Below are 25,520 nucleotides of genomic sequence, written 5' to 3' on the forward strand. Positions count from 1 at the left end.
TTGCCCTTTTTAATATCCTGCTCAAGGCAAGAATTATTGGTGACAAAACCAGTCACAGTTATCACATCAATTTAACTTCAGTGCACGAAGCCAAACTCACTTCACCTGCAAGAAGCTGCAGAGATCAATTTTTCAACATCACAAAATTCCCACCATTAAGGTTTCCTGGTTCCTAGATCCTAAGAGACTCAGTAAGCCCTATGAAAGACCAGATCACCATAAAAAAATCCCCCACATCTTTATTGCCTCGTATAAATAAACAGATAAATAAATAAAATTGTACCCCAAACCCACAATTGTACCAGCACATATCAACAAAAAAGTTACTTGAAGATGTCTGCCACAAGAAAAGGCGACTGAAGAGTACTGAACAGCTCTGAAATTTTAAGTGATCATTGTTATTTCTTTTCACTCAGATAAAATTACCTGTAATTTTTGTGAACGGTTCTCCCTTAGAGCAGGCATATCTACTCAATTGTTACAAGCTACAGGATTCCCAACCCAAGGCCTTTATGTCAAATGGGGAATATCAGATAATTGCCCACACTAGGGTCACACTGAAATGAAAAATAAAAAGTTATTTCCAATTGCAACATACTGCTGGTTTTAGAGATTTCTGTATTACTTTAAACCCAAAATGCCTTCTAAATGCATCTGCGTGGAAAGGTGACATATGTTACAGTGCACATCTATAAGTCTCTGAAATTCTTTATTTAGCTTTGAAATCCAAAATTTAAATTTCTGAAAACGCAGATCAAGAGATCCAGGATGAAAATAGGCCATTTGCAGCTCTGAAAAGCATCTGTATTAACGTCTGCTGTTCTCAGTGGAGGCAAAGTATTCTTGAACATTAACATCTCTGCTTTAATTCTCTTTGAGATACACTTTTATCTCTCCTATCTCTTTTTAACCTTTATCTGTGGTAATGGTTTGTGTTAAGTCTTGTTAATTAAGACTGCAAGCTCATCAGGGAAACATCCTCCCCTTTGTTTTCCAGTTCCTCATCACGCCTGGCAGCAGTACAGCATCAAAAATGCATTAGACACTTGGTTCAACAAAACCATTTCACCGAATTAGAGAGTATAGACATGAAGGTCCTGAAGTCCACCTGTGCGCTTATAGCAAAATGCTTCTGCTCATATAACTTAGTGTTTTATTAATATAATAGGCTTACTGCTTCTGGAGAGACATTTTAATATTGACTATTAAAAAAAAAAAATCTATCAGAATGAAATCATTCCCTCTTTCAGACAAGAGCTGATGCCCTTCAAAGGTTCACAGGCTTACCACAGCATCCCCTCCCACCACACTAACTTCCCCGTTTGGTCGTTGTTTAGCTAAATGCTGTGTATTTATTCTCTTTGTCTAAGGCCCTGAAAGTTGGCTTTTAGTCTATATGACAGGGTTCATAAATTAGTGACCCTGAATTATTCATTAGATATCTAACCAAATGCTCTACTAAAACCCCCAGTTGCTGTAAATCTAACAAAAATACATTATATATTCTATTTTTCTCTGTATAGCAGTAAAAACTACATTTTTTTCAAAAGATTTCTTACGGCATCACTAGCTTTTACCTTAAGTGATACCACAATAAAAGGCAGATTTAATAATCTGTTTCAGTTTCTTATCTTCCCTTTCCTTGAACCATTAATATAAGTGAAAGCAAAAACGTAACTCAGCTTGTTATCTTTGCAAAATCAAAAACATTAGGCAGGGTATTATTTGCCTCAGGCAATGCCATTTCAAGTTTGTATCACTACTACCCAGGACCATTCAGTTTACAGAGAAAAAAATGTGGATTTGACAATGACTGCTGCCACTCATTTACAACGAGCAATTGCTCTTTCACCAAGAAATCAGTTTCCACCCCAGTACATTTGAATGAACAAACCTGTGGTGTTTATTACATAGGAAATATTTTCCCTAAAGTCTTGAAATAATTGGAATTTTTTCTCTTTACCTTCATAACACATTAACAAGAGAAATCAGAAATTAACCAAGACCTTTCTTATGAGAGCAATTTTATCTTCAACAACTCGGAAATTAGATTTTTAACAATGAAATACAGTGTTTGTTCGGATGAGAATCACTACATAAAAAAACCCAACCAAACCACTAAATGCCTGGGACTTAAACCTCCAGGTTGACTGCTCCAGTCGTCACCAGCTTGGGGGGCGAGTTGCTCTCCTGCTGACAGCATTTTCCAGTGTCTAGTCACTTATCTCGGAGACAACTTCAAAACTGAACGTTACGCTCCTGGTTTTGCAAATTTTGACCGATATGACCGATAAATTGCATTGCTTGAAGATCTGTGAATATTTGCCTGATGTTCATGCACACAACTTTAAATGAGTTTTTCAAACATCAGCCCTATATATTTTTGAGCTCGCTTCCATACTCATTATTTACACAGTTAATAACGCAACCCTCAATGTTGTGCTTGACTATCTCCTGCCATGTTCTCTTGCTTCATCTCCCATCCCTTCAGCACAGAAGCAAGATCATGGTTTCTCAATTTTAATGTCCTTTTGAGATGTACCTAGCAAGTGAGAATAAGTCAAACAACAGACTGAGTAAAAAGCCAGGTCTGATATTTGAGTCTGAAGGATGAGAGGTCCAGTGATAGAGGTGATGGTGAGCGAGTGAGTGATCTAGATCAGGATCGACAGGAATACTCTGACACAGAAATGCAATTGTCATCTCAGGCCACAGGGAGAATTTGTAACTTCTTCTACATCTATTATTACAGAATAAATCCATGATCTCAATTCATAATATTTTTCAAATTTCACTTTGGGAATTAACATCAGTTTAAGTCCTTTTAATTCCTTTTAAATTATTTTAACCAACCATTAAAACCAAACCCATTTCCCAAGTCCACCTTGAGGCTATTTTGAGCGAGTACACTACAAAGGGAGTACGCTGTCAAATATTGTTAGTGGTTAACATTATGTGAATCCTAAACAGTACAAATATGCTCTGAATACAATAAAACAACCTATCGGAAAATATTTCTACCCTACAGAGTAGAGTCTTGACATTTTTTACTTAGCCTTCTGTGGAGTCCTAGTTTACACAATTTGAGTAAATGAAATTCCAACCCGAAGTATGAAGACTATTCTCAAAAAAACTTCAATGCTTTCCAAGAAGATTCACATTCAGTTCACAACAGCTGACCAACTGAAAGCATTTACAACTTGTTACAAATTTTTTTTCGTTGTAAAATAACAACTGACAAGTACAAGACAAACAGTAATAATTGTCTACGGCGGGCATGCCGTGTATCGCAACTGCGAATGCATACAGCAATGCAAGAGCTTCTTTCTGGGATATGCTGTAAAAATAGCAAAGCCTGACATTTAAAGATTTTTCTTTTTCCTTATGGAGGCAGGTTTCAAGTACAGTAGTGCAGATTTTCATCAATCCTTTCTTGAAAACAGGGCAAAGCCTTAGGTCTTGGTGATTTAGGAAGGTGTTTTTGTTGTAGGCAGAGAGTGGGAGAACACATCCTTACGTCTACGGAGATGATAGCTTAACACTTCTGTAAGCTAGAAGAAAAGGCAGCAACTGACTATACATCCTAGACTTACAGGGATTGCCAAGAGATTGTACTCCAGAGAAGCCCATTTCAAGATCACGTTTGGACAAAGCGTGGGCTTCTCATTACGCCAGCTCCTCTTCCAGTGTGCATCTTCCAGTGTTACCTTCTCCATCCTGTACCGTCTTCTCTCTTTTGTTCCTTCTTTGCCATTATGCCAATGTAATCACCTGCATCTCACCATCAGTACGATGGTGAGGAGATCTCGAGACAGTAGGATTGTTCCTCCTACATTCTTCTCAAAATTTAAGGGTATTTGTCTTGCAAATATCAGTTCAATTACAATGGAGTTCTTTGGGGGCTTTTTGGGGTTTTGAGGTGTGGGGTTTTTTGTGGTAAGGACATCATTTATCATTTGTTACCAGCTGTCTTTGAGAGCAAAAATAAATAAATAATGTCTTAGTGGCTACGATTCAGAAATACGCAACATTTGTGGCTTCCATCAATTTCATCTGGAACTGAAGGAGTGCAGTATCAAATAAAAAGGGCTGCCTTGTAATAATTTATGAATACACTGTGACCTCTTGATGAGTATGTTTACTGAATGTATACATTGGTTAAATCTAACAGCAAACGGTTGGAAAAGTAAGCAGCAAGCCCAACAATGGCTGGAGGCAGCCCAGTCTACAAACACTGGGGGGACAACGCAAGAGCCATTTGTTTTCATGTTCCACCTCTGACCTCCAGCAGCTCAACAGAATAGTTTGTTAAGGGGATCCAGTCTGACAACACAGACCTTGACTAGACTTAAAAGGACACATTCACTAAGAGGGAAGAGATAGCTTTGGAAAACAGACTGATACTCAGATCTCAAAAGTTAAGGCTGGCTTAACTTAAAAGTTAAGATGGCTTACCATCTCAAAAGATGGTAAGCCACAGCCACTGTGGCTTACCATCATTAATTTATAGTGACCATAGTTAAGAGACGTGTATAATTACTACTTGCTTTGAAAACTTTCCTGCTTAAGTCAACCACTAAAGAAATACTTAACCACAGAATGCTATCCACTTACTCTGATAACCACGGGCAAACCCAGTTCATCTCCAGAGTACTGCAGTCCACCCATGCAATGGGATAACTCAAAGCCCTCTGCTTCAAACTGGAAAGCACATGTTTCCCAGCCACAATACTCTGTGATCCCACATCCCTCCCTCCCAAAACCAGAACTCAGGCAACTGGGATAAGGACAAAGCCAAATACATGATTCGCAGAGTAAATTACCACAGTAGTAGCAACTGGGGAAGGCAGCACGGCTGGAGAGGCACAGCATCCAGGTAGCCCCAGCCCAGTCTGATGGCTGGGAGACAGCGAAGACACCGCTCCCTTAGGCGCTGCATACCATAAAGGATGCACAACAAGGATGCTAGGAGCTCTAGAGTTGTGACAGCCCTCAGGAAATCAAGCCCTTGTATACACTGTGAAAGCACTCATGATTGTGATAACTGAATACTTATGGAAAATGAGCCTCCCTAGGTCTACCTGCCTCATCTGGTTTTTATACAAATATTCCCATTTCCTACCCATCTAACTTGCTTGAGAGGGGACAGAATAAGGCAAATGGGCTGAGAACCTCTTAAATGAGCACTCGCGTGTTAATGTACAGGAATTAGATCCTCAGCTGATCACGCACTTGTGTATGAACTCCTACAGTGGGACTCCCAATCACTCAGCCATTAATAGAAACCGTGCAAATCTCACACTGAGTGCCATGCCATTTACCCATCAGCACAGAGGTGTCTCCATCTGTGGTGCATAAGAACAGCTTGATTTTATGACAGAGGAAACACTGCTCTAACTCAGTCTACTCATATTGGTGGTCATTATGCTGCTATTTCTGTTTCTGTGAAAGCTGCAGTATGAACAGTCTTTGGTAGAAATAGGAACACGTTCCAGGGTGTGAGGTAAGGGAATCCCATAGAAATGTATATGCCCAGATGAGTAAAATCTACTAATCTAAGGTTATCTGAAGCTGCAAGAAGAGATGCCGATATAGACAGCGACATCCCAGTCAGAAAAATTATATTACCTACTCTGTGCTTTTAGCATATACATAGGAAAACACCGGTATTTCATATATATTTAGCATATTCATAGGTAATTTAGCATATTCATAGGAAAACACAAAACACATCTGCAATACTGGGCAGAGAAGGAACTCCAAATGCTGGACTAAGTGCCTGGGGAGAGCTACAGCACAGAGCCACCAGAGGCAGGTGCTTGTATAAGGCTCTCCAGCATAGCTTCTCAACAACATGGACCTGTATGTCTTAAGCAAATACTTCTGCCAGAGTACACTACCTAAGCCTCTTAAAAGCAAATGCTATTGCTATGAAAATTCATGGGAACTTGATTTTTCAGGATAAAATTCTAGTTTTTGACAATAAGATAGGGCTAGGAACAGAAGTGTCTCACGCTGTGAACATTGCTTGTTTTCCCAGAAGTTTTACTATGTTGTATGAATAGCATCAGGACCTGGATATACTTGATTTTACTTTCTTAGCTAGGTAAATTAGTCCCCACGTTGCTTTCTGCAGCATTTGAACAATAATAGTCTGCATATATGTTTGCAAGTCTTCGGGAAACACGCATTCAAATCTCTTAAGGGTGGTTTAATAAAGATTTGAAAGCTGGCACTGAAGTCTAACTGAAAAGTAAATGGCTGTATTACAAGCCAGCTTGAGGTTGGCAGTGTATTCATTAGGTATTCACACCCGCTCGCAGATGCAAAGACCCTGGAGGCAGTAAGCGTGTAGGTTACTAACATCAGGTCCTCACCTGAGAGGAACAGACAAAACTTCCTCCAAAGCCTGAATCCAAAGGGAATTTCAGAGGTGACGGTCAGATTTGGAAGGCTGAGAAGAATTCTGCGTCAGGTCTTCAAAGCCTTGCCTTTTCCAACGGCATTGGTCTTTAATTCCAGCAGCTGGCTCTCAGAGCTGTAACTGCCTAAGGACAGTCTAACATGCTAGACACAAACAGTGATTGAGTCAATTAGAATCGACGCAGAGTCATCCGGAAATTGTTTCCTGCAGGATTAGTCTGCTGTCCAGCTCCTCCTGCCTAGCCCTTCTTTCTCTCCCATTCTCTTCTTCGTCTTGGCTCTGGGTTCCTTGTCAACCTCTTCCTGAGTTTCCACATGTCACATCTGATTGTTGTTCATTCTTTCCCCATCCTCCTCAGAAAAAACACTAAATAAAATAATCCATAGAGAAGCAAGAGGATTGCTTATCTAAGCAATATGGGATAGGATGCTTTTAACTTGTTCATTTTGGCAACTCTTTTCCCCCTATCTTGTCTTCTCTGCTTAAAAACAAGAAACACTGCAGTACATAGCACCCGACAAACAGAATTTCAGTCTTAACCTGATGATTAGGTCTATGATAAAAATAAACTTTAAACAGCAATACATAATTTGACTTAGTATACCATTCTAAGGAACAGAGATCTGAAAATACCCCTGAACCTACAAGGACTGAATGCCTTCTGAACGGTGCCGAGTTCCCTTAGACCTCATTTCTGTGGCATGAGCTCCAGAATGCGCTGGGCTCAGCACAGGTTCAGACCCTCCAATTATCTTGGTAATAATGAATCCAATAAAATGGAAGAGCTAATTTTGCATTATTGTTATGAAAGAAAACTTTCCCTCTAACCTAATGAAGTTGTCCATCATTATGCAATTATTACCTGCATATGTACAATGTCAGCGGGGTTCATTAAAGCTTTTTGAAACGAAGTAGCAGCACAAAATGTTTCTAATTTTCAGATAGCTCTTTAGATGGTTCTTTGTATACTGAAAAGGCAGCAAGCAGCCGTTCATTTACAAACTGTATTCTGCATATTTCAAGAAAATACAGTAAATACTATGGTAAAAACTACACACCAATATCATAAAAGGAGGTAATTTCTTAAACATTTTTGCTGTACTTGCCGTTTGTCAACCTCTATCAGTGTAAAAGTGCCTGAGCTGAGAGAAAAATCAATTGATTTCTGTTTTCTTTTACTGATAAAATGAGATTAATGTCTTCTTATGTTTCCTTTCAGGAGGTATGCTTTCAGATGGTACAATGTGCTTGCTTTTCCATGCCAGCGTCTAGACAGCTAGCTACGTCAGAAATCAATAAAACAGGAATCCAAGAAGTTACTGTACCAAGACAAATATGCAACGAAATACAAATTATTCAGTATATGCACATGTAGGAATCTACCTGCAATATATTTTTATTCAGAATAAGACTCCTTTTCCGAGGTCTGCATCATGATGCATCGTACACTGTACACAACTGCACGATGAAAAATCATCATCCTAGCAATAACTGAGCTACATAATGCTGGACACATGGAGCTACTGGAAGTGCAACAAAAACTCTTTCTGTACATGAGTACAGATTGATTCAGGGCAAATTGATAAAATGGTTCCCATTTAATTCCATTAACTGCCGTGCAGATGTTTTGCCTTCATAGCATTTAAATCTGTTGTGGAGAAAGCTGCAATAAATTGCTCTATCATGATAAAATGCAACTTGCTGGCTTAGGGGGGAAAAAAAAAAAAGCGGCCTTTAAACAACATTACATTGAACATAAAAAGGTAAATTCAGTTCTAGTGAGTGCAGGCATCCTAGTTCTACTCATAAAAGCTCCCTTTTCTAGTCCAAACAAGTTCTAGGCAGTAGCAAAGTAGGCAGCTTCCTAATGTAGCAGCTTATTATGGCAACCAAAAAAACCAAAACCAAAAAAAATCCATGTCCCCAGTGCTTTCTCTGCCAATGACAGCATGCCAGCTGGCGGCTGCTGCTGCAGAGAGGGAAGCTGCTGAGATAAAGAGGCTGGTGGATACGTCTGGCAGCAGGGTCGGTCAGTCCAGCCCCTGCAGGGGTAACCCCTTTGGCTCACCCTGGCCATCCATCTCAACACTACCATTCGTGGTAGGACCTCATCTCTGAAGCGACCGAACTCTCCACACCACTGGGAAGTTTTGAAACAGTTCTTTTTCCTACCCTGATGTTGTCTGTAATGTCAAAAAAACCCCCTCAAATGTACATTTTTGGTCCCTCAGCACTACCCCCTCCTCCTCCCTGTCTCTTTCCTCCCTCCTCAACCCATTTAATGGCCAACTTGAATCTACATCCTCTTGTCAGCCTTCCCACTCCATGTTCTTCTCACATTTTTGTCAATCAGTTTTATTGGAAAGAGTCAAAACTCAAAGCAATCTGGGTCAAACCTGATTCCTATTTAAGTGCACCATCCTAGCAACGTGGAAAATATGAGTATACTACAGCCCACCACACCACAAGGAAGGTCTATATTTAGCAGGAGGTACTAGTAGATCAAGCAAGTGTTTTGTCCAACACAAAAAAATTAGGTTTTTTTCACCATAAGAAGAAAATAAATCAGCTAATATATTGCTGTTTCTCCAGAGTCATCTTATTATTTAATGACTGCTCTGTCTCTCAGCAGTATCTATTTGTAGTGTTGAGAGAACAAAAAAATTTGAGACACTTAAGTTTTTAAGTTTTCTACCAGTGCTTCCCAGTGGTAGAGGTTTATCTGAAAGAAAAGATTGAATCTATGCATGTATTTCTTGGAAAATAAAACCATATTTCATATTAATAATTTTTTCTATGGGTAGCTATGGCAATATTTTACCCCAAGACATTATCAGCTGCTGTTGCACCAGTCTTCTTGTTTTACTTTAGCATTATGCTTGTGTGTCACTATTTCAGTACATTTCACAGAAGTCTATTATTTATCGGTTATAGCCTTATATTGTACTGAGACAGGAACTCACACATGTCGAGCAATGCTGCCTATTGATTCATAAAGCACCATATTTTTTGTCAGACCAGACAGCAGAGTAGAAAAGGCAAGAAGTGAATAATAACGTGTAATGAACAACATGGATCCAAAAACTTTCATCCATGAACCTCCCAAAACTTGGTAGAAGTCATAGCCTCCCATGAGCAGAGTTCAGGTCTGTTACTTACACTTTGTATATCATACCCATGCAGGCAGTCCAATAGGAAATTGAGAGCAACTGTAATTTTCACACTGTAACTTCCAAATCTGCTCTCTTCTTTCTACTTCTCCAAATCTATGTTTGTGAATCTGCCCATCACAGAATCACCAGAGCATTTTCTGTGGCACTGCTTTAATTCACCTCTGCCAAGAACATCGTCCATGTTTTAACCTGAACTAATTTTTGACTATTGCAGAATGCCCATACTATGATCATTACGGAAGAACCTACAAACCCGACTTGTCAAACTACCCCCAAACTCGTACCATGCGACAGAGAAACACGCCATCATTGTGGAAGCCATGTGATGTGCTCATATGGTAATGCCAGGTAATACACGACAAACACGGAGAACATTGAGGAGAGCTAGCTGTGGTTATTCAGAAACAAAAAAGCTGAAAAAGATTTAAAAAAAAATAAATGAAGAACCAGTGAATGTATAGATCTGCAGTGAAGCTAATCTACACTGCATAAATTATGTGGCAGACACATTCGTGGTTTATCAGTCTGTCCTGGCAACCAGCTCAAGCACGTAAGAAGCAAACTGTACCTCCTGGAAACGTACAGCACAAATCTGTAGATGCTATCACAATGCCGAGTTTCACACATCAACATAGCTTTCAACAAAGCTAAATTCAACAGTAAAGCTTCTTTAAGAAACCATTTTAGCACAGAAAACATTAACTTAGTAGTTAAGCCTGTGTATGAGAGTTGGAGGGCATGGCTTCTCTAGGCAGGTCCCAGCCACCACAGTTTAAGTCATGAAAACTCTCTGAATCTATATTCCTCATAGATTAGCACACTGTAAACATTACAAACTTACTCTAACTTAAATGTATTAAAAATTCCAGAAATAGCATTTATTTCTCTGGGAATGGATCCACCCTCTCACTCCCTCTCAGAGAAATGGCTGAACCTATCAAAATCAAATTATCATTAATATCATATTCTGTTGTACTTTGCTTGAATCTTTAATAGCTGGTGAGTATTTTAACACCATGTTTTCCCACATAAGTGGCTGGCAGATGAAAGAAGTTTCTCCTTTCTGTCCTCCATGGTTGTAGACAGGGTTTAGAGGCAAGATACACAGTCAGAACAGATGTGAAGATTACACAGCTGGTTCTGTGTTTGTTGTGCATACTTATTTCTGTTGTCTGAAGAACCCTGCCCTCCTCACCCTCACGTCCTTTGGAATCCTTCCTGCCACTCGCTGCGAGCGCTCAGGCACTCTCCTTGGGACAGATGGGAGAACGTATTCAGCAGAGAAAAAGAGGGGGACCTTCTGGTTTTTCTCCATCCTTTTCCCCACTCACTTCAGTTTGTTTCTCCTAGGACTTTCAGTAGATAACTGAGCAACACAGTGTGTCCAATACCAGTCCCAGTTCAAAAGAGAAACTCCAGAAAGCAAGAGAATAATCCTATTTCTCGGGGAGGGGGGGGAGCTTGAAATCACATCAACAGGCAGTGAGAAACACAAACAGAGCAGCTCATCAAAGTAAAGACAAGTGTGTTACTCAACTCCAGAACCATGGAAATGCATTCTGCTGTATATATAGCAAAGTTGAAACGGGTCCAAAAGCATATCATTGAGATAGGCTATGGTGAGAGACACTAGCTTTGCCTCAAAAGCAAAAGTCAGTTCCTCTAGCCCAGGTATTGGATGAAGCTGGCCAGGAGATCTCAGATCAGGGGCCCTGGTGCACAGGATGCCAGCACAGGGGCCACCTCACCGCACTTGGACGTGGTAGGGCTTGGTGCTGAAAGGGACTCCAAGAGGGATGGGGTCCCACCAGGAGCTCCACTCCACCGCATGAGTGGAGTGACTTCTACACACCACCATAACATGACCAAATGACTGGAGAAACTCATGGATCTTATAAACTTCTGTTATCCTCAGCAACTTCAAGTATACAGACAGTCTCCAAGAATTGAATTTTCTGAAGCACTATTCCAAGTATGGGTTGCCACTAGGTAAGTCTTTCTTATTTGGTTCTAGAAGCACAATGATCAGAAAGCAAAACAAAACATGACATCTTTTGATAGCTTGGATATGTCTACAGTACATTGTGCAGCTTCAAGTAATTAAACTGATCAGTTGTTATTCCCCAGGCTTGGAAAAAACTCAAATGCTACCACTCTGACTGGATTGTGCCATACTATTTAACTTACTAAATTCCACCACTGAAGATTATTGTGTAAGGAAAACAAATCATGTTTTCAAAAAATTAAGGCTAGCATATGATTTACATTTTACATTATATTTTAAAAAGCAAATGTGTGTCTGTATTTCAATTGCATTGAAGGATAACCAAAAGAAAAAACAGAGCAAAATTTCCTAGTATACCATTTCTGTTCCGTCCTGTATTTTCTTTATAAACTAGATAACAGGTATAAAGAAAAAACAGGCTTAAAACCACCAAAATGATGAGAGTTAAATGTGAATTAATTTGGAAAAAACCCACAAAAGTCTTAACTAAGACAATAAATATCATATTCTAGAAATCACTTCATTAAAAAGCTAGTGCTCATCACACAGCACAGCCAATGACTGTCTACACATTAAGAAACTGAGTAAGTGACCTAGGTTGTAGAAACATCATTGAAGAAGTATTTATAATTGTGAAGATAAATATTGCAAGAAAACTAAAATTATATTATAAGCAGCAAGAGTGCACTTAGAACTTATCTACTTTCTTCTAGAAGACATTCAGGATCTTCCAAGACCCTTCTGAGAAGGACCTTGCTTTGAGTGTAATCCCAATGATATTAATAGAATTACTTGACAAAAAGAAGATGGCAGATCTGTAGAAAATAAAAGCCATTTTTAAAACTATTGCTTTGAAAGTCTTCAGGCTAAGGCCAGGGCGAGGGAGAACAGACCGTGAGCGGTGGAGAGGGAACGTGCCGTTTCCGTGTTAGTACTGGCTCACACGAGAAAGCGCTGTGGACCAAGCCTATCTCCTTGTCTTCTGGAGATGCTGTCCTCTCTCCAGTGACTGCAGAGGAAACTCTGCAACTAGGGTGCACTGCATGTTCAAAATTTAGATGGCTACTAACAGGTATCAAGTCATGTCAACCACTGCTTGCTCTTTTCCTCACAAACCCCCCCAAAAATGCAAGTGATACAACAGGAACTATCAGAAAGGAAGAAATAGGATATGGGCTTCCAGGATCTCCAGGACAAAAGCGATAGATGCAAGAAGAATGAGACTTGTGGATTCTGGTGGAGTAAAAAGACCAAAGGCCTAAGAGTTTTTGTGCTGTTATTTTGTATGAATGAGGCATTTGAAGACTGGACACAGCAACAGCAGCCACGGCAAACTGTTTGAGGGGTTTGGAGCAGGAAGGGATCAGCTTGACAGATGTTTGAAGGCAACTGCGTTGACATGTTGGTCATGTACTGCTGTGAGAACTGGATCCTGAGGAAAAGAAAGATTCGGAGCACAGAAGCATTTGAGTCATGGCTTTATTTTTAAAAAATATCTGAAATTTTGCTTTCCTTTTTCTTTTGGGACAAGATCAGATGAGTGGATATTGGAGAAGACTGGTGATGACAGAGATTTCATCAGCATAATCAGGAGAAAGAAGTTGAAATGTATTCAGTTATAAAAGAAAGAAAATGCCTAGAAAAGGCAATTAGTTAAAAAGGAAAGGAGAAGAGCAAGGGAAGGCAGAAAACTGAAAATAAGGGGCACAGAAGAGTGAACAGAAGATAGATCAAGTAACAACATTAGCGATGATGATGAAGGTGGTGAAAGATCATAATTTACCACGCCACTAACCCCCAAGCTGAGGAAGTTTACTGCTTCATTGCTATTCTAGCCTATTTACGAGGCTATGAAAGTTATAGATTCTATGATATCCAACCACAGGAATTAATTTCCTTGCTTAGTATTGCTGTGTAGTTGATATTTCTTGTCCACTTACTCCTGAGGTGATTCCTTTGCTACCCAGATACTACCTCCCAGCTCAACACAAAAGAGCCCCTTACGTAAGTGGCATTTTTGCTTAGCACAGGTGATGATGTTTTCATGCATTGCACAACAAATTTACAACTAATAAGCAAATTCAGTTACATAGCTGAAAGTACACCATCTACAACACACATGCAACAGCTGTACAGACATTCTAATGAAATGTTGTATCACACTTACATAGTTTAAGTTCCCTCCTGTTTTATAACATGCTAAAGCAAATGGAAAATATGTCTGGATTTGCTGTATGTTTTGACTGCACTAAACATGTACCCGCACTCATACATTCTGGAAACCTGTCCTTGCAAGGGTGATTTTCTTGATTTCTACAACAGCTTACTTCTTATCTAAGGTTAAAACACTTATGTGCAGTGCAGTTCATAACCACCTGATATTAAAAACTTTAAAAAAATTGAAAGAGTATGACAACCTTCCATCATTCCATTTAAAAATGAACCCAGAGTAATCTCACCTCCTTTACAAGTTGATTCAAGTAGAGATTATGTTACATCTATAAATATGTGTGTGTGTGCATTTTTTTTTTTTTTTTTTCATCTAATAATACAGATACCCTGTGTTGAGTCTGACCACGTTCTGCTCTACTAATTCCCAGCAGTACCGTCTTCCCACAGCATGCATTTCTCAAAAGATACTAGTGGGGGTAAGATGAGCAGCACCCCACGGTTTCAGTGCTGAGAGATATGACAGATGTTCAAGGGAATTAATGTGTATAAACCTAAACACTACTGACTACTACCAATTAAAATGCTAGAGGAAGCTAAAGAACACACTGGAAGCGTTACAGCACAGAACCAGTTTGGGTGGCTGTTATTACTGCTTGGATTAAAAAAAAAAAAAAAGGCAGAAAGTCTGCGTGATTCTAGAATTCTAATTTGAATTGAATGCTGCTACACCCTGAATGCATTTCAGACTGTGTTTAAAAAAATTAAGAAGTCAGTTATGCCAGTTCTACTCAGCACAATTCCCTGGTATAAAAGTTTACAGTTTTTCCTCTTATTTTTCTTACTGTTCAACAGCACAGAACTGTAAGAGCTATTAATCCACCCTAAGCAAGTAAATAGTAATTCACTTCAGAAGTACGTACAGCTCTGAAATATTTCAGCATGACTCACATAAACCATTTGAAAATAATGTTCTATTTTAAAAAGTAGCAGACAAGGATGGGTATTTCAGATACCCCGAAACAACTGGCTGATACAGATACAAGTGGGATAGCCTCATCCTCTCTCCTCTGATTCAGCCTATGGAACAGGAAGGTAATGTATATGGCTACCTGTGAGCAGGGTTTAAAAATATTCATGTTACTGAAAGTTTTCTGGTTTAATTCCCACAGTCAACTAGTGCATATGTATAGAGGCTTTTGGAATTTAAGAGGTGGACCATACAAAACCCACATAGAGTAAATTTAGAAAATGAACCAATGAGATTCTCGTAGATTTTCCTGAATTATATATTTTGATTACTGTTTATGGCATGGTTTAACCAGGATAACTGACAGTCAGAGGCAGCTCACAATCAACTGTAATGGCATGCAAATTGACTATTTGGGGTTAGTAATTTGAAGGGAGGGAAAAGACGACTCTTAGATGGAGTTTCCTTGAAAAAAATGGCTGAAAGAAGGGGTATTTGTAGCCAGCAAAAACTGTTTAAAAGCCCCTCACAGTGAAGTTAAAGCCCTTTTCGGCATTTAACTCCAAGAGTACCCTGCCCAAATCACCTGCTCTGCGCTGCACTGTCATCTGCAGTCGGAGCTGACAGGGGCAAAGAAAAAAACAGGTCTTGAAGGCTCTGAAATGAATTAATGTGTTCTACCTACAACAACATAATGCCTGGGAAAGTTACCGGCTGCTGCCTTTGTTCAACAGAGATTAACCATGGCACACATGAATAATGGGCTGGATTTAGTCTGGAGAACAGAAGCTGAATGACAATTGTCGAGGCACTGCATTATACATACTTTGGCTGCCTTCTGCTCTATTCATTTAACACTTGCAGGGAGTACCGTGAATGAATCTCAGCTCATTTTTCCCTGTTAAAACCACAGCTACACACACTATTTTGTAAACCCGCGCTGATACCCAGCAGATCTTACCATGTATGTGCCACCGTAAAGCGACGACGCTGGCGGATGCTTTTATTCACGAGCAACTTTCTGAAAAAGCATGGAGAGTTCCTCGGTGAACTGCGAGGAGAAATTTTTGGAGATGTAGGTCTGTTCCCAGGCAGCTTGGGAAGCTCGAGCTCTAAATGCATTTGTTCTTTGAAAGTCCTTATGTAAATCTCCGACTCTGGAGTAGCAAGTTCCCTAGAAGAATCTTTTGTTGTCATAGCTTAGACGTTATGTGAGCTCTCACCATTCAGAAAACGTAACAAAAACACATCATGCAGGCATCGCCGCAGATTAAAAACGCTGATAAATCAGCAGAGCTTACCCTGCTCATTCACAAGGCTGGGCTCCAAATGGAAAGGCTGCCTGAAGCAACAGCAGCATAAATCGAAGGACGATAAGCCAGGGCTGTCAGAAAACCCTTTATCAGCCCAGCTCTCCCTCTGAAAATGCGCCAAAGTGTTTCTGTGTCAGCAGCCTCCGTGTGGATGCGGCTTGCCTGCCAGCTACACACCGACGCGCGCCGGAGCCATTCAGCCCCGCACACCAGCTCATGAAAAATTCATAACGGCCAGCTCCCGATCAGTCCCTTTCCTATAGCATTTTGGCTTCACATACTGAACAGAAAAACGCTGGATTTTTCAGTGTGCACTAATAAAATCAAGGAATCCCCTAGTCTGTCGCAAGCCCAGTAACCCAATTCATTCAGGCCCAGTATGTTTAATAAAAAGGTCTTCATTCAGAATTAGTTTTACCCGTACTGCAGTAGCTCCACCCATGACATGCTTATTGGCTCGATATTATTTTGACAACTGGACTCTGTTCAGTTCCGTCTTGTGTGATGAGCGTGTCGGCTTCTCATGAAATTTTAACAAGCCGTCTAACACCATGACATTGTTCCCGGGCATCGCCGAGCACACCCCGGGCACACCCGGAGCGACCCCTGGGATCCCAGCAGCGCTGGCACTGATCGAGATGTGCACAGCGCTCAGGGTGGGCCAGGAAGAAAGGTCGGGGGGGGTGGGGGGTGGGATCAAGGAATAATATTCTGCAAGAACAAAGCGTGCAAGAATGCACGCTCCACAGATGAAGCTGAACACTGCCGAAAGCAGCATGCTTTGCTGTCCTGGGATCAACATATGGTCAAAGGGCAAAATCACTGCCAGGCACTGGAGAAGCCAGCACAGGGTGAGCAAATAGAAGGAAGCACTACAGGGTGGGGGACCTGACACCTCCCTGCAAAGACAGTGTAAATTAATTCAAATTAATTTAAGCAATATATGTATTTAGAAACACAAAAAAACAAGATTTGTTCCGGACATAAACAACCTCTACACTTGCAAGGCTAAAAAAACAAAAAATAATAATCCAGGAAAGGAAGTTAAAGACAAGGTTCGACGCTGATCGTAAGAACATAACAAATGCTACAGGGAGTGGCAGAGCATCTTTTTAACTGGTCAAAAGTAGGTGACCCTTAAATGTAAATACAATAATTCATTTTAAAGAAGGAGGAGAAAGGAAAGAATATACCCAGGCAGCCTAAGGCGAAAGTGCTCTGATCTGCATGCGAGAGGTTGATTGCACAGTGCAGGCATCAATTACACAGCAAATCCCCACCAGTCCCTATCCATTCCTTTCCGCTCATACATCCCAAAATGCTTCACAAAAACATTAGCGTGCCTTCCTCAGCTTCAAGCAAAAGGCTTGCTATAGAGAGCTTCCCTATAGCAGAGACTATAGAGGAGTTACCAGACATTCTACCTAACGTGATGCTATGCTCTTCACCATTCACATTTATTATTTGGGGTTTTTTAAAGTAGAAAGACCTGCCTGAGCCTAACCTAAGGATACTGGAAACTGCAGTGTTATCTGATACTGAGAGGTTCACACAGTAGCAGAACAGGAACATTTAATGCTTTAGCAATGATGACGTCTTAGACTGTGATCTGTTATTCTACATCTTGACTGTACTGACAGCCAGCGAAAGACAAAGGGAAGCTTGAGCGCTATGCTGAATGATAAATAAAATCCACACAGATGCTTGGAATCTGGAATTCCAAACAGAAAAAAAGAACTTTCTAACTCACCAGGAAGCAAAAAGGGACATTGGAGGGGGTTTGTAAGAACACATCTGCTATTAGAGAAACAGTATTTCCATGCCTTTTCATAAAGCTATTAAAATGGCAAGGAGAATAAAGGGAAACCCACCTTTTAAAAGCACTCTGCAATAAAACATGCCGTACAACGGCACGCTCCTCATACCGAGTATGTACTTTCCTTACCTGAATTCAGAGATATTTCAGAAGCAGTGTCCATTAAGGGAGTGCTTCTCGTTATTTGGACATTCATAAATTAGTAATGAGATGCCAGCCCCACAGCCTGTAGAAGATACCGTGGTAAGATGTGCAAAGGCTGTTGATGGAGTGAAGAAATGCAAGAAAGGCTGAGTTAATAAGATGGGAAAAGGAGTCTGGGGGGAGAAGCAAGCCTGCACTCTCCCTTGTGAGAGCATGAAGAATGGAAAGACGAAGTGCCACCCACTGCTTTGGGCAGCCAGAACGCAGGTGCTTCTCCAAGCTGCGGTCTAGGACACTAGTTGCTTGGTACGCAGCCTCAGAGTATTTTGAAGGCTGACCATGAGCACAGGATATTTCTTCTGTTAAATATCTCCCAGACCTTGGTGGCAATGGGAGCTAACGGTTACTGGATAAGGCTGCAGAACAGCTCTCTTTCTGTTTCGGCTACCATCCTTCATGCTGCCAACTTCTGATGCTGCACGCACAGAGGACCATGCAGCCAACGTCTATAGAGTCTCTACTGATTTGTAGTATTGGAATTCTGTCAAGACATGCTGCTCTACTCCAGGATAAGCCAAGAAGAGGTGAGAACAAGAACATCTCAAGAGACTTGAGCGAACTGGCATGAAAGCTTGGTATCAGAATAAACTTGGCAATAATTCTGAAAAATGAATTTTGCTATACTTGCTGAGGTTACCGTCAGCAACAGGAAGCAATGGTAGACAGAACACCTAGGGTACGAGAACACCTGGAGAGGTTACCAGGTACAAGGACTGGTTTACTGAAGTTCCCCTAATATATAAGCAAAAATGGTCAACAGGCATCCCGCTCTTTCCTGAACTTCTGCAATGTCCCAGTAACACAGTGTAATGCAATAATTTGTCTATCATTACGGATTACTGTGTGCAATAGGACCAGTAGTCCAAGAGTAACAAGTAATTTCAGCTCATCAGAAAAGAGGCCACTAATATGAAGGAAGAGTTGAGGAGCGGGAAAAGATTAAAGAAAAGGGCCTGGTAGCCCTGGCAGGAAAATGAAACCGCTTGGAAGAACGAGGACAATTAAGGAAATTTTCAAAAGTTTATGTATACTTGGGTGAGTTTTCATACAAGCTTCCTAGCTTACTGAAGTGTCTAGGATTGCAGAAGGTTTTAATATATTTTAAGATATTTTATTAGAATAACCGATATAGGTGGAAAACAACATTTTCAAGCATGCAACTCCTCATCAAAGGCTGATCTTCACTATGTTGAGAGCAATTGCTAAGCAACAAGAATACATACTTTTTCTTTACAGTAGCATATTATTTACCTGTTTCTAAGTCATAATTGCCAGGATAAAATAAAATGCCAAGGAAGAGCCAACTGTGATATGTCCTACATGCTTCAGCAGGAAAGGAAGAGTGGTTAGTTGACTTTTCACAGCACTTTCAGTCGGTGGCAGAGTAATAGTTCTGCCATACAGCACACTCTCTAGAAGCACATTTAGATAAAAACAGTTAGGAAGCTCCTCTCTGTTACTTAGGTCATTGTTCCATCCATACACATTAGCAAGGCATCCCAAAAAGGGATGCTAACCCGACAGCAAATTAATTAGAAGAATTATTTCAAGGGATTGCGGTTTGCTGGTACTACTTCTACTTCTTTTTTAAAGGAAGGAAACCTAGGGAAAACATATTTTTCATCAACTACAGAGTCTCCTTTTCAGAAATCCTGACTTTTAGTATTCTGTCTTTAAAAGCAAAAATAAAGATCTTTTTCAAGCTTTCAAACAATTTGAAAATTAAGACTATTACATGCACCAATCTTTATAAAATATAAACCACAGATCCTCCCCACGTATTTTTAATTGTTGTTCAAGCGATTTGCTGTCTAAATGCATACACGTAGTATGTGCTCCTGAGGCAGTGAAGAGATTCTGTTCCTTTGTACTTGTTATTCCCGGAAGGACTTTGATGGTCCCTCATACATGTCAGCGTTTGCTTGGTTTAAGTCAGGCATCTGTGCAAACATGGGATTGTAAAGGTCACTCGGGAGAGATGGCCATCTCTAGAACCTTTATTAATAGCTGAGGATGCAGAAGGGAAGGACTTAATCTGACTCTTAGAAGCCAGTATCTTTCTTTTATTTAAACTGTAAGTTGAACACATTTGATGTAAAAAATACCCTATTGGGCCAGCAACATTATGGAATCTCACAGCACTGTCGCTACTTAACATTTGGATTTCTGCCAAACGTGCAGGGTAGAAGATGGGCTGGGAGAGCACCTACGATGGACTTCCAGGGGACAAACTCTAGAAGCCGATTAGCTCCATTAGCTCAGAGAGAGATGAAGGGGCAATACGATCCTAAGTCGGAGGCTGTGAAATCATTGTCCTCATCTAATAGGTCAGCTAAATCATATTTCCAGTATAAAAGAAAAGGGTTGATGACAGTAGGAGTGATCATGCAGAAGACTAGAAATTGGAATTAGAATTGGGTCATTGAAGCAAGTGATGAGTTTAGAGGAACAGAGCAGTTGAGGAACATCTGTGTTTGTGAAAGGACAGAAGAACAAGATTTTGAGGAAAAGGGGAAAAGTAAACCAAGGTAAGGGAGGGAAAAAAGCCATCAAATGTCAATTTTCTCTTGGACTAAACCAATGAAGACATGTGAGTAGCGAGAAGCAGAGGCAATGAGAAGGTAGAAGAGAGAGTCAGGAATATGGGAATAGTCACTTGCACTGGAAAAGAACTCAGTTAAAAAGACTGCAGTAGAGGAGGGAATAAATTTGCAGTGGAAATGTCACAGGACCGACACGGATGTGATCTTCAGTTCGAGGCCTAAGGCAGAAGATGTAATTGCCGAGATGAGCCAGCGCTGGGAATAAATAAGAGCAACCCAGGGAATGGGAGACAGGCAAAGATGCAAGGGGGAGGTCAAACAACAGAGCAATGTCTAGGAGGAAAATTAGAGCAAGACAAAAAAAAAATATCAATGAACTGGAAGCTGTAGAAAGGTAAGTGCCCAGGGAAACAGGTGCCAGGGAATAGTGCTTCAACGTGAAAATAGAAGTCACTGTGGATGAAAATGTAAGGATAGGAAACGACCGGCAGCCAAGACTAAGTCAGAGCAATGGCTGGTGAGAAAGAGCTGGGAAGGTGACAGTGATGTGAAAAGAAGAGCTGGATGCAATGTTGCTAAAACCTGGAAAAGATTCCAAGAAAATAAAAAAAAGCTGTACAGCCAGTGTTATACATAAGGATGTGTTTGTGGTGGTGAACTTAAATCTTTCGAGTGATGGAGTTAGTTCTCTAGACACAACAGAAGTGGAGAAAAAGGGAAAAGAAAGGTGAAGAGTATAAGCTTGTAAGCTGAAGAGACTGACATGAGAGGAAACAATAAAATATGTACTTCATGCCTTCTTTATTTCCTTTCTATCACAACCAAGAGGCGCACTATCTGCATTCCACTGGCGAGTGCTACTGCCTACATCAGAGGCAGAATCAGTATTAGTTAATTCTACCCCATCCTAGTCCCAAATTTACTTTTATCTCCCCCAGAGAAGCAGCAAATCTGATGACAGCCTCTACTTAAACATATACCTATGACTGACATTTTTAAACCATCATACCAAATCCTGATGCTTTAAAATAGTAACTTAGCCTGAATAATAAGAATTCACCTTTCTAATTTGAGATGCATTTGATCAGCCACACCTTCCTACAACATAGTAAAGGAAAGCCACAACACAGCACAGCGATCAAACTTCCAAAACATGCAGTACAAACCTAGTGCTTAACAATAATATAAATGTAACAGCAAAGAAATATTATCTGGAAGCTGTGAAGAGATGCTAAACTTCTTCAACCCTCGCTTAATGTCTTCTTCAATAGAAGGCTGAGCAAAGCCCAGTGCAGGAAAGCCTCTTTGGCTCAGAAATGGAAGGTTTTTTGGTGTTCGGTTTGTATCTGTAAGTTAAAAAAAAAAAAAAAAAAAAGATGCCTGCCTTTGCTCAATTGCAACATCTGCTGTCTCACAAGCTAGAGCTTCTAAAAGATGGCTCCATGACAGAAAACTTTAAATGACATGTTTAAGGATTTTTCTTATACTTTCCTGAAAGTTTCCAGAATTGAGATGCTGAATGAGAGGCAGAAATACATCACTAATTACTGGCTTGCATGACAAATTTCCCACATTTAAGAGGCAAAAAAAAGAACAACAACAATTCACTGCAATTTGTATTACCGTTGGAAGATAAGGTTTTTCTATATTTAATAGTTTAAAATTATACAGTCTGTATCTCCATTCCCACAGATTTAGGGGCCTCTGAAATTTTCTGAAGGGCAGACACTAGTAATTCTTGGATAGGCCTTTGAAGCAATGTTTTGGAGCGCTATAAATGGTCACAGAAGACAGAACCACAGCACCTAGCAACCCTTCGGTTTGCAGTGTAAGAGCTGAGCCAACTGCAAAAGAAAGAAGCAACTGGAAAAGTCCGTCCTTATTTATTTTAGAAAGTGAGGACACCAGCACAGAGAAATTGCCCACACCTATTAGCCTAGCAGAGGTTGAACAGGAGCCACCCTATATAAAAGGCGACCTTTTGAGCTCTTTCCATTTCATTAGCACCCAGTTGCTTTCAAACCAGCTATTCCTCATTCAATAAGCTGCTAGTATATTAGCTTTTGGTTTAGCACCCAACACTTGCAGCCTCTGTATATGATTTCATAAGTTTTTAGGTCTTTAAAACATCGAGTACCCCTAACAAGGTCAAGAAGACAGAGTACTTTTCAGATTAGTCACAAATAAATGAACTCCATCTTTAAGGAAGATACCTTGAGAGTTTTGAGCGGCTTGGATGCTCGTCTGTTCACGCTGAATTAGTCATCTACATTAACCAGGTCACGGTACCATTTGAGCAGAGCACTACAAGGTGTCCTCTGTCACAGAAAAATCATTTGTGTTCAGAACATGGATGAAGAAGTCAGTACTAACAGTAAGCCTGATGCCTTTCACCTGCCATTTAGTCCTAAACCGGATTTGGTACATTTTTTTTTCCCCCCACATTAAACCACACCACAGAAAGACAGAGACACAGTTTATCTGAGTTCCTTGCACTTTTTAGTATTTAAACAAAAAAGTACCATTTCTTATAGTGCTACAATGCCATTTTTTTCTTACTGGTATTTATGTTGTTATCTTCTAGTAGATACATATGAGGAAATAAATTTATATACTTATAAGCCCTCGGGGCATGATGTAAGATACATTATTCATAATGGTAATTTCCTTAGCAACTTTGATTGTGCTTGATTTAGAGTATTTCTCAGAGAACATTTAAATGCCTCTACATTATCCATAGTGAGTAATCACATGTCAGACCAATCTGTATTACTTGCTATTATTTTCTCATTTCAGAGCTACAGAGCAATATTTTACAAATGAATTCAATAAGCCAACTTGTTCTTCACAGGCAGAGACCTCTGGGGTGAGTCCAGAGAAAAGAGAAGCCAATGCAAAAAAGTCTTACAATTTCACACATCCTTTACATCCGATGTGATGAGAAAAGGGTTTATGCTACTACAGAGACCTAGAATGAAGGAATCTCTAAAAAGCTCTTTGCCTGGCCAGGCTAGCTCACCTCTCGCCGGGCTGTTGTTTTATTCATTCTGTGGTGTGCTATCTGACTGTGATTAGCACTAGCTGCACCGGTCTCTGCCATGAATCTGCCTGTGACTAAGCACCTCATCTCGCATGAGTCACCAGCATTTGACAGCCAGGATCAGGTCTTTGCTCACCGCTGTGCAGAGATACGCTAGACACGCTGCGGCCGTGTCTAGATGCCTCCGCAAATGCCTCTGCGCCCGTGTCCAGGGGCAACTACGGGCACCACAGCGACTGGCCGGTATCACCCATTGCAACGCAGTCACAGGTAACCTCCTTGTTAAATATGAAATGCAAACAAATGTTAGTACCTGTAATTTTCACGTAACTAGAATGAAAATGACATAATACTATGACAAATATGAAAAAAAAAAATCAATATTGCTCTGTCAGAGCAATGTTCTTATTGATAACAGATAATCCTACACAACCAATTCAGGCACCCACTTTTGTCAGGTCATTTGTGCATCCTGCCATACATTCCCCTGGAAAACCACAGTTTGGTTTGGTCGGCAACGTCTCCACTCACACAGGCAATGGAAAGGGTACAAAAATGAATGCTTAGCCTTGGACAACCCTCCTCCTCCTCTCAAAGAAAGGATTTAAATAATTTTTATGAGCAAACATATTTCTCTGGTATTGGTCTCACCTGTGATAGCTGAACAGGAACAGAAAACTTCACCATTAATGGGAGTCTGCTTAGGTTTTGTACTTTACTCTTGGTCTTCCAGATTCTTAGTTCTGGAGCAGTTGCCCAACAAAACATCATTCCAGTTTGCATACCAGTTATTTTAATTACTTTGTGTTTGAGATCATCTACACCTTATCAGCTCTCTCAAATTAAACAGTATCAGGTTTACAATGTGCATTTATTTATAATTATTTTTCCCTAAAAAAACCCAACACAAACAGGTAAAGCTCACTACACTTACTGTTCAACAGCATGGTTGTAACCTCCAGCTTTGCCAAGTGCCTCATGTTTTCATGCTGGGAAACAACAGAAAATGCATTGTGCACAACTGTCAGAATTCACATACAGCTTTGTCCATTACAGCTTCATTAAAGGAATAAATTCACAGCCAAAAACCTAGAGACTACTGCACTACCAGCACCAATAAAAACAGGGTTAAAGAGAGGAGGTCGCTGCGGCCTGTCCAAGTATATAAGAAGTCTCATGTTTTTCTTAATGGAAAGAGAGTGTCCAGCGACGGGTAATGAGCCTCCCGGAGCAGCAGTCGGGGTGAGAACCTGCAGAACGTGACTGAGGCCGGCAGCAGAGGACAATGCTAAGTTCTTGGTCCTCTAATTCATTCCAGTGATGCTCTCAATGTTATCAGGGTCTCTGTTCAAAGGACCCAGGAAGGAAGGGATACAAAAAATAAGTTTAAAAAGATTCCAGGAGGTCGCAACATAGCTGCTGAAAACACATAAGAGAACGTCTAAAGGCATTTGACAGCCACCAGTGCCAGGTGGGTGTGGACCACAAGTAATTTATGGAGATCAGTCAGTACTTGGAGGAGTTGATTTCCAGTTATCCTGGAGATGGTGTGGCAAACACAAAACAAGACGACTCCTCCAGGGACACATTTCCTACATCCACACCCAGAAGAAGGCACCAGTCACAGACACAAGCCGTTACCACGCCAGGCTGTCGGGCAGTAGCTGTCTCCTCAGACAGACACAGACCCAGAGCATGCGGTACAGCTGCAATCACCGGAGACGAAGGGCAGGCTCCACTGGCCTGCCTTCGCAGCTCGGTCTGGCACTAACCACAACCCCTGAAGAGAACCGAACCCAAGGACGAAGGGTTTAACGCTGGCAGAGTGAATAGGTTTATTCTGTCCTGACAACAGGAGCACTC

At 40.6% G+C, this 25,520-nt stretch overlaps 1 protein-coding gene across 1 annotated transcript in view; it reads right to left on the bottom strand.

Moving 5' to 3' along the window:
• Positions 1–25,520, bottom strand: part of LOC140654070 (3',5'-cyclic-AMP phosphodiesterase 4B-like) — a 136,991-nt gene that overhangs the window by 99,935 nt on the left and 11,536 nt on the right. Inside the window, exon 3 of the mRNA XM_072867031.1 lies at positions 24,103–24,105. Within this exon, the coding sequence (XP_072723132.1) occupies positions 24,103–24,105 (3 nt within the window). The remainder of the gene's footprint in view (positions 1–24,102; positions 24,106–25,520) is intronic.

Source organism: Ciconia boyciana, chromosome 7 (genome assembly GCF_034638445.1).
Source record: "Ciconia boyciana chromosome 7, ASM3463844v1, whole genome shotgun sequence".
In the NCBI taxonomy this organism is placed as follows: domain Eukaryota; kingdom Metazoa; phylum Chordata; class Aves; order Ciconiiformes; family Ciconiidae; genus Ciconia; species Ciconia boyciana.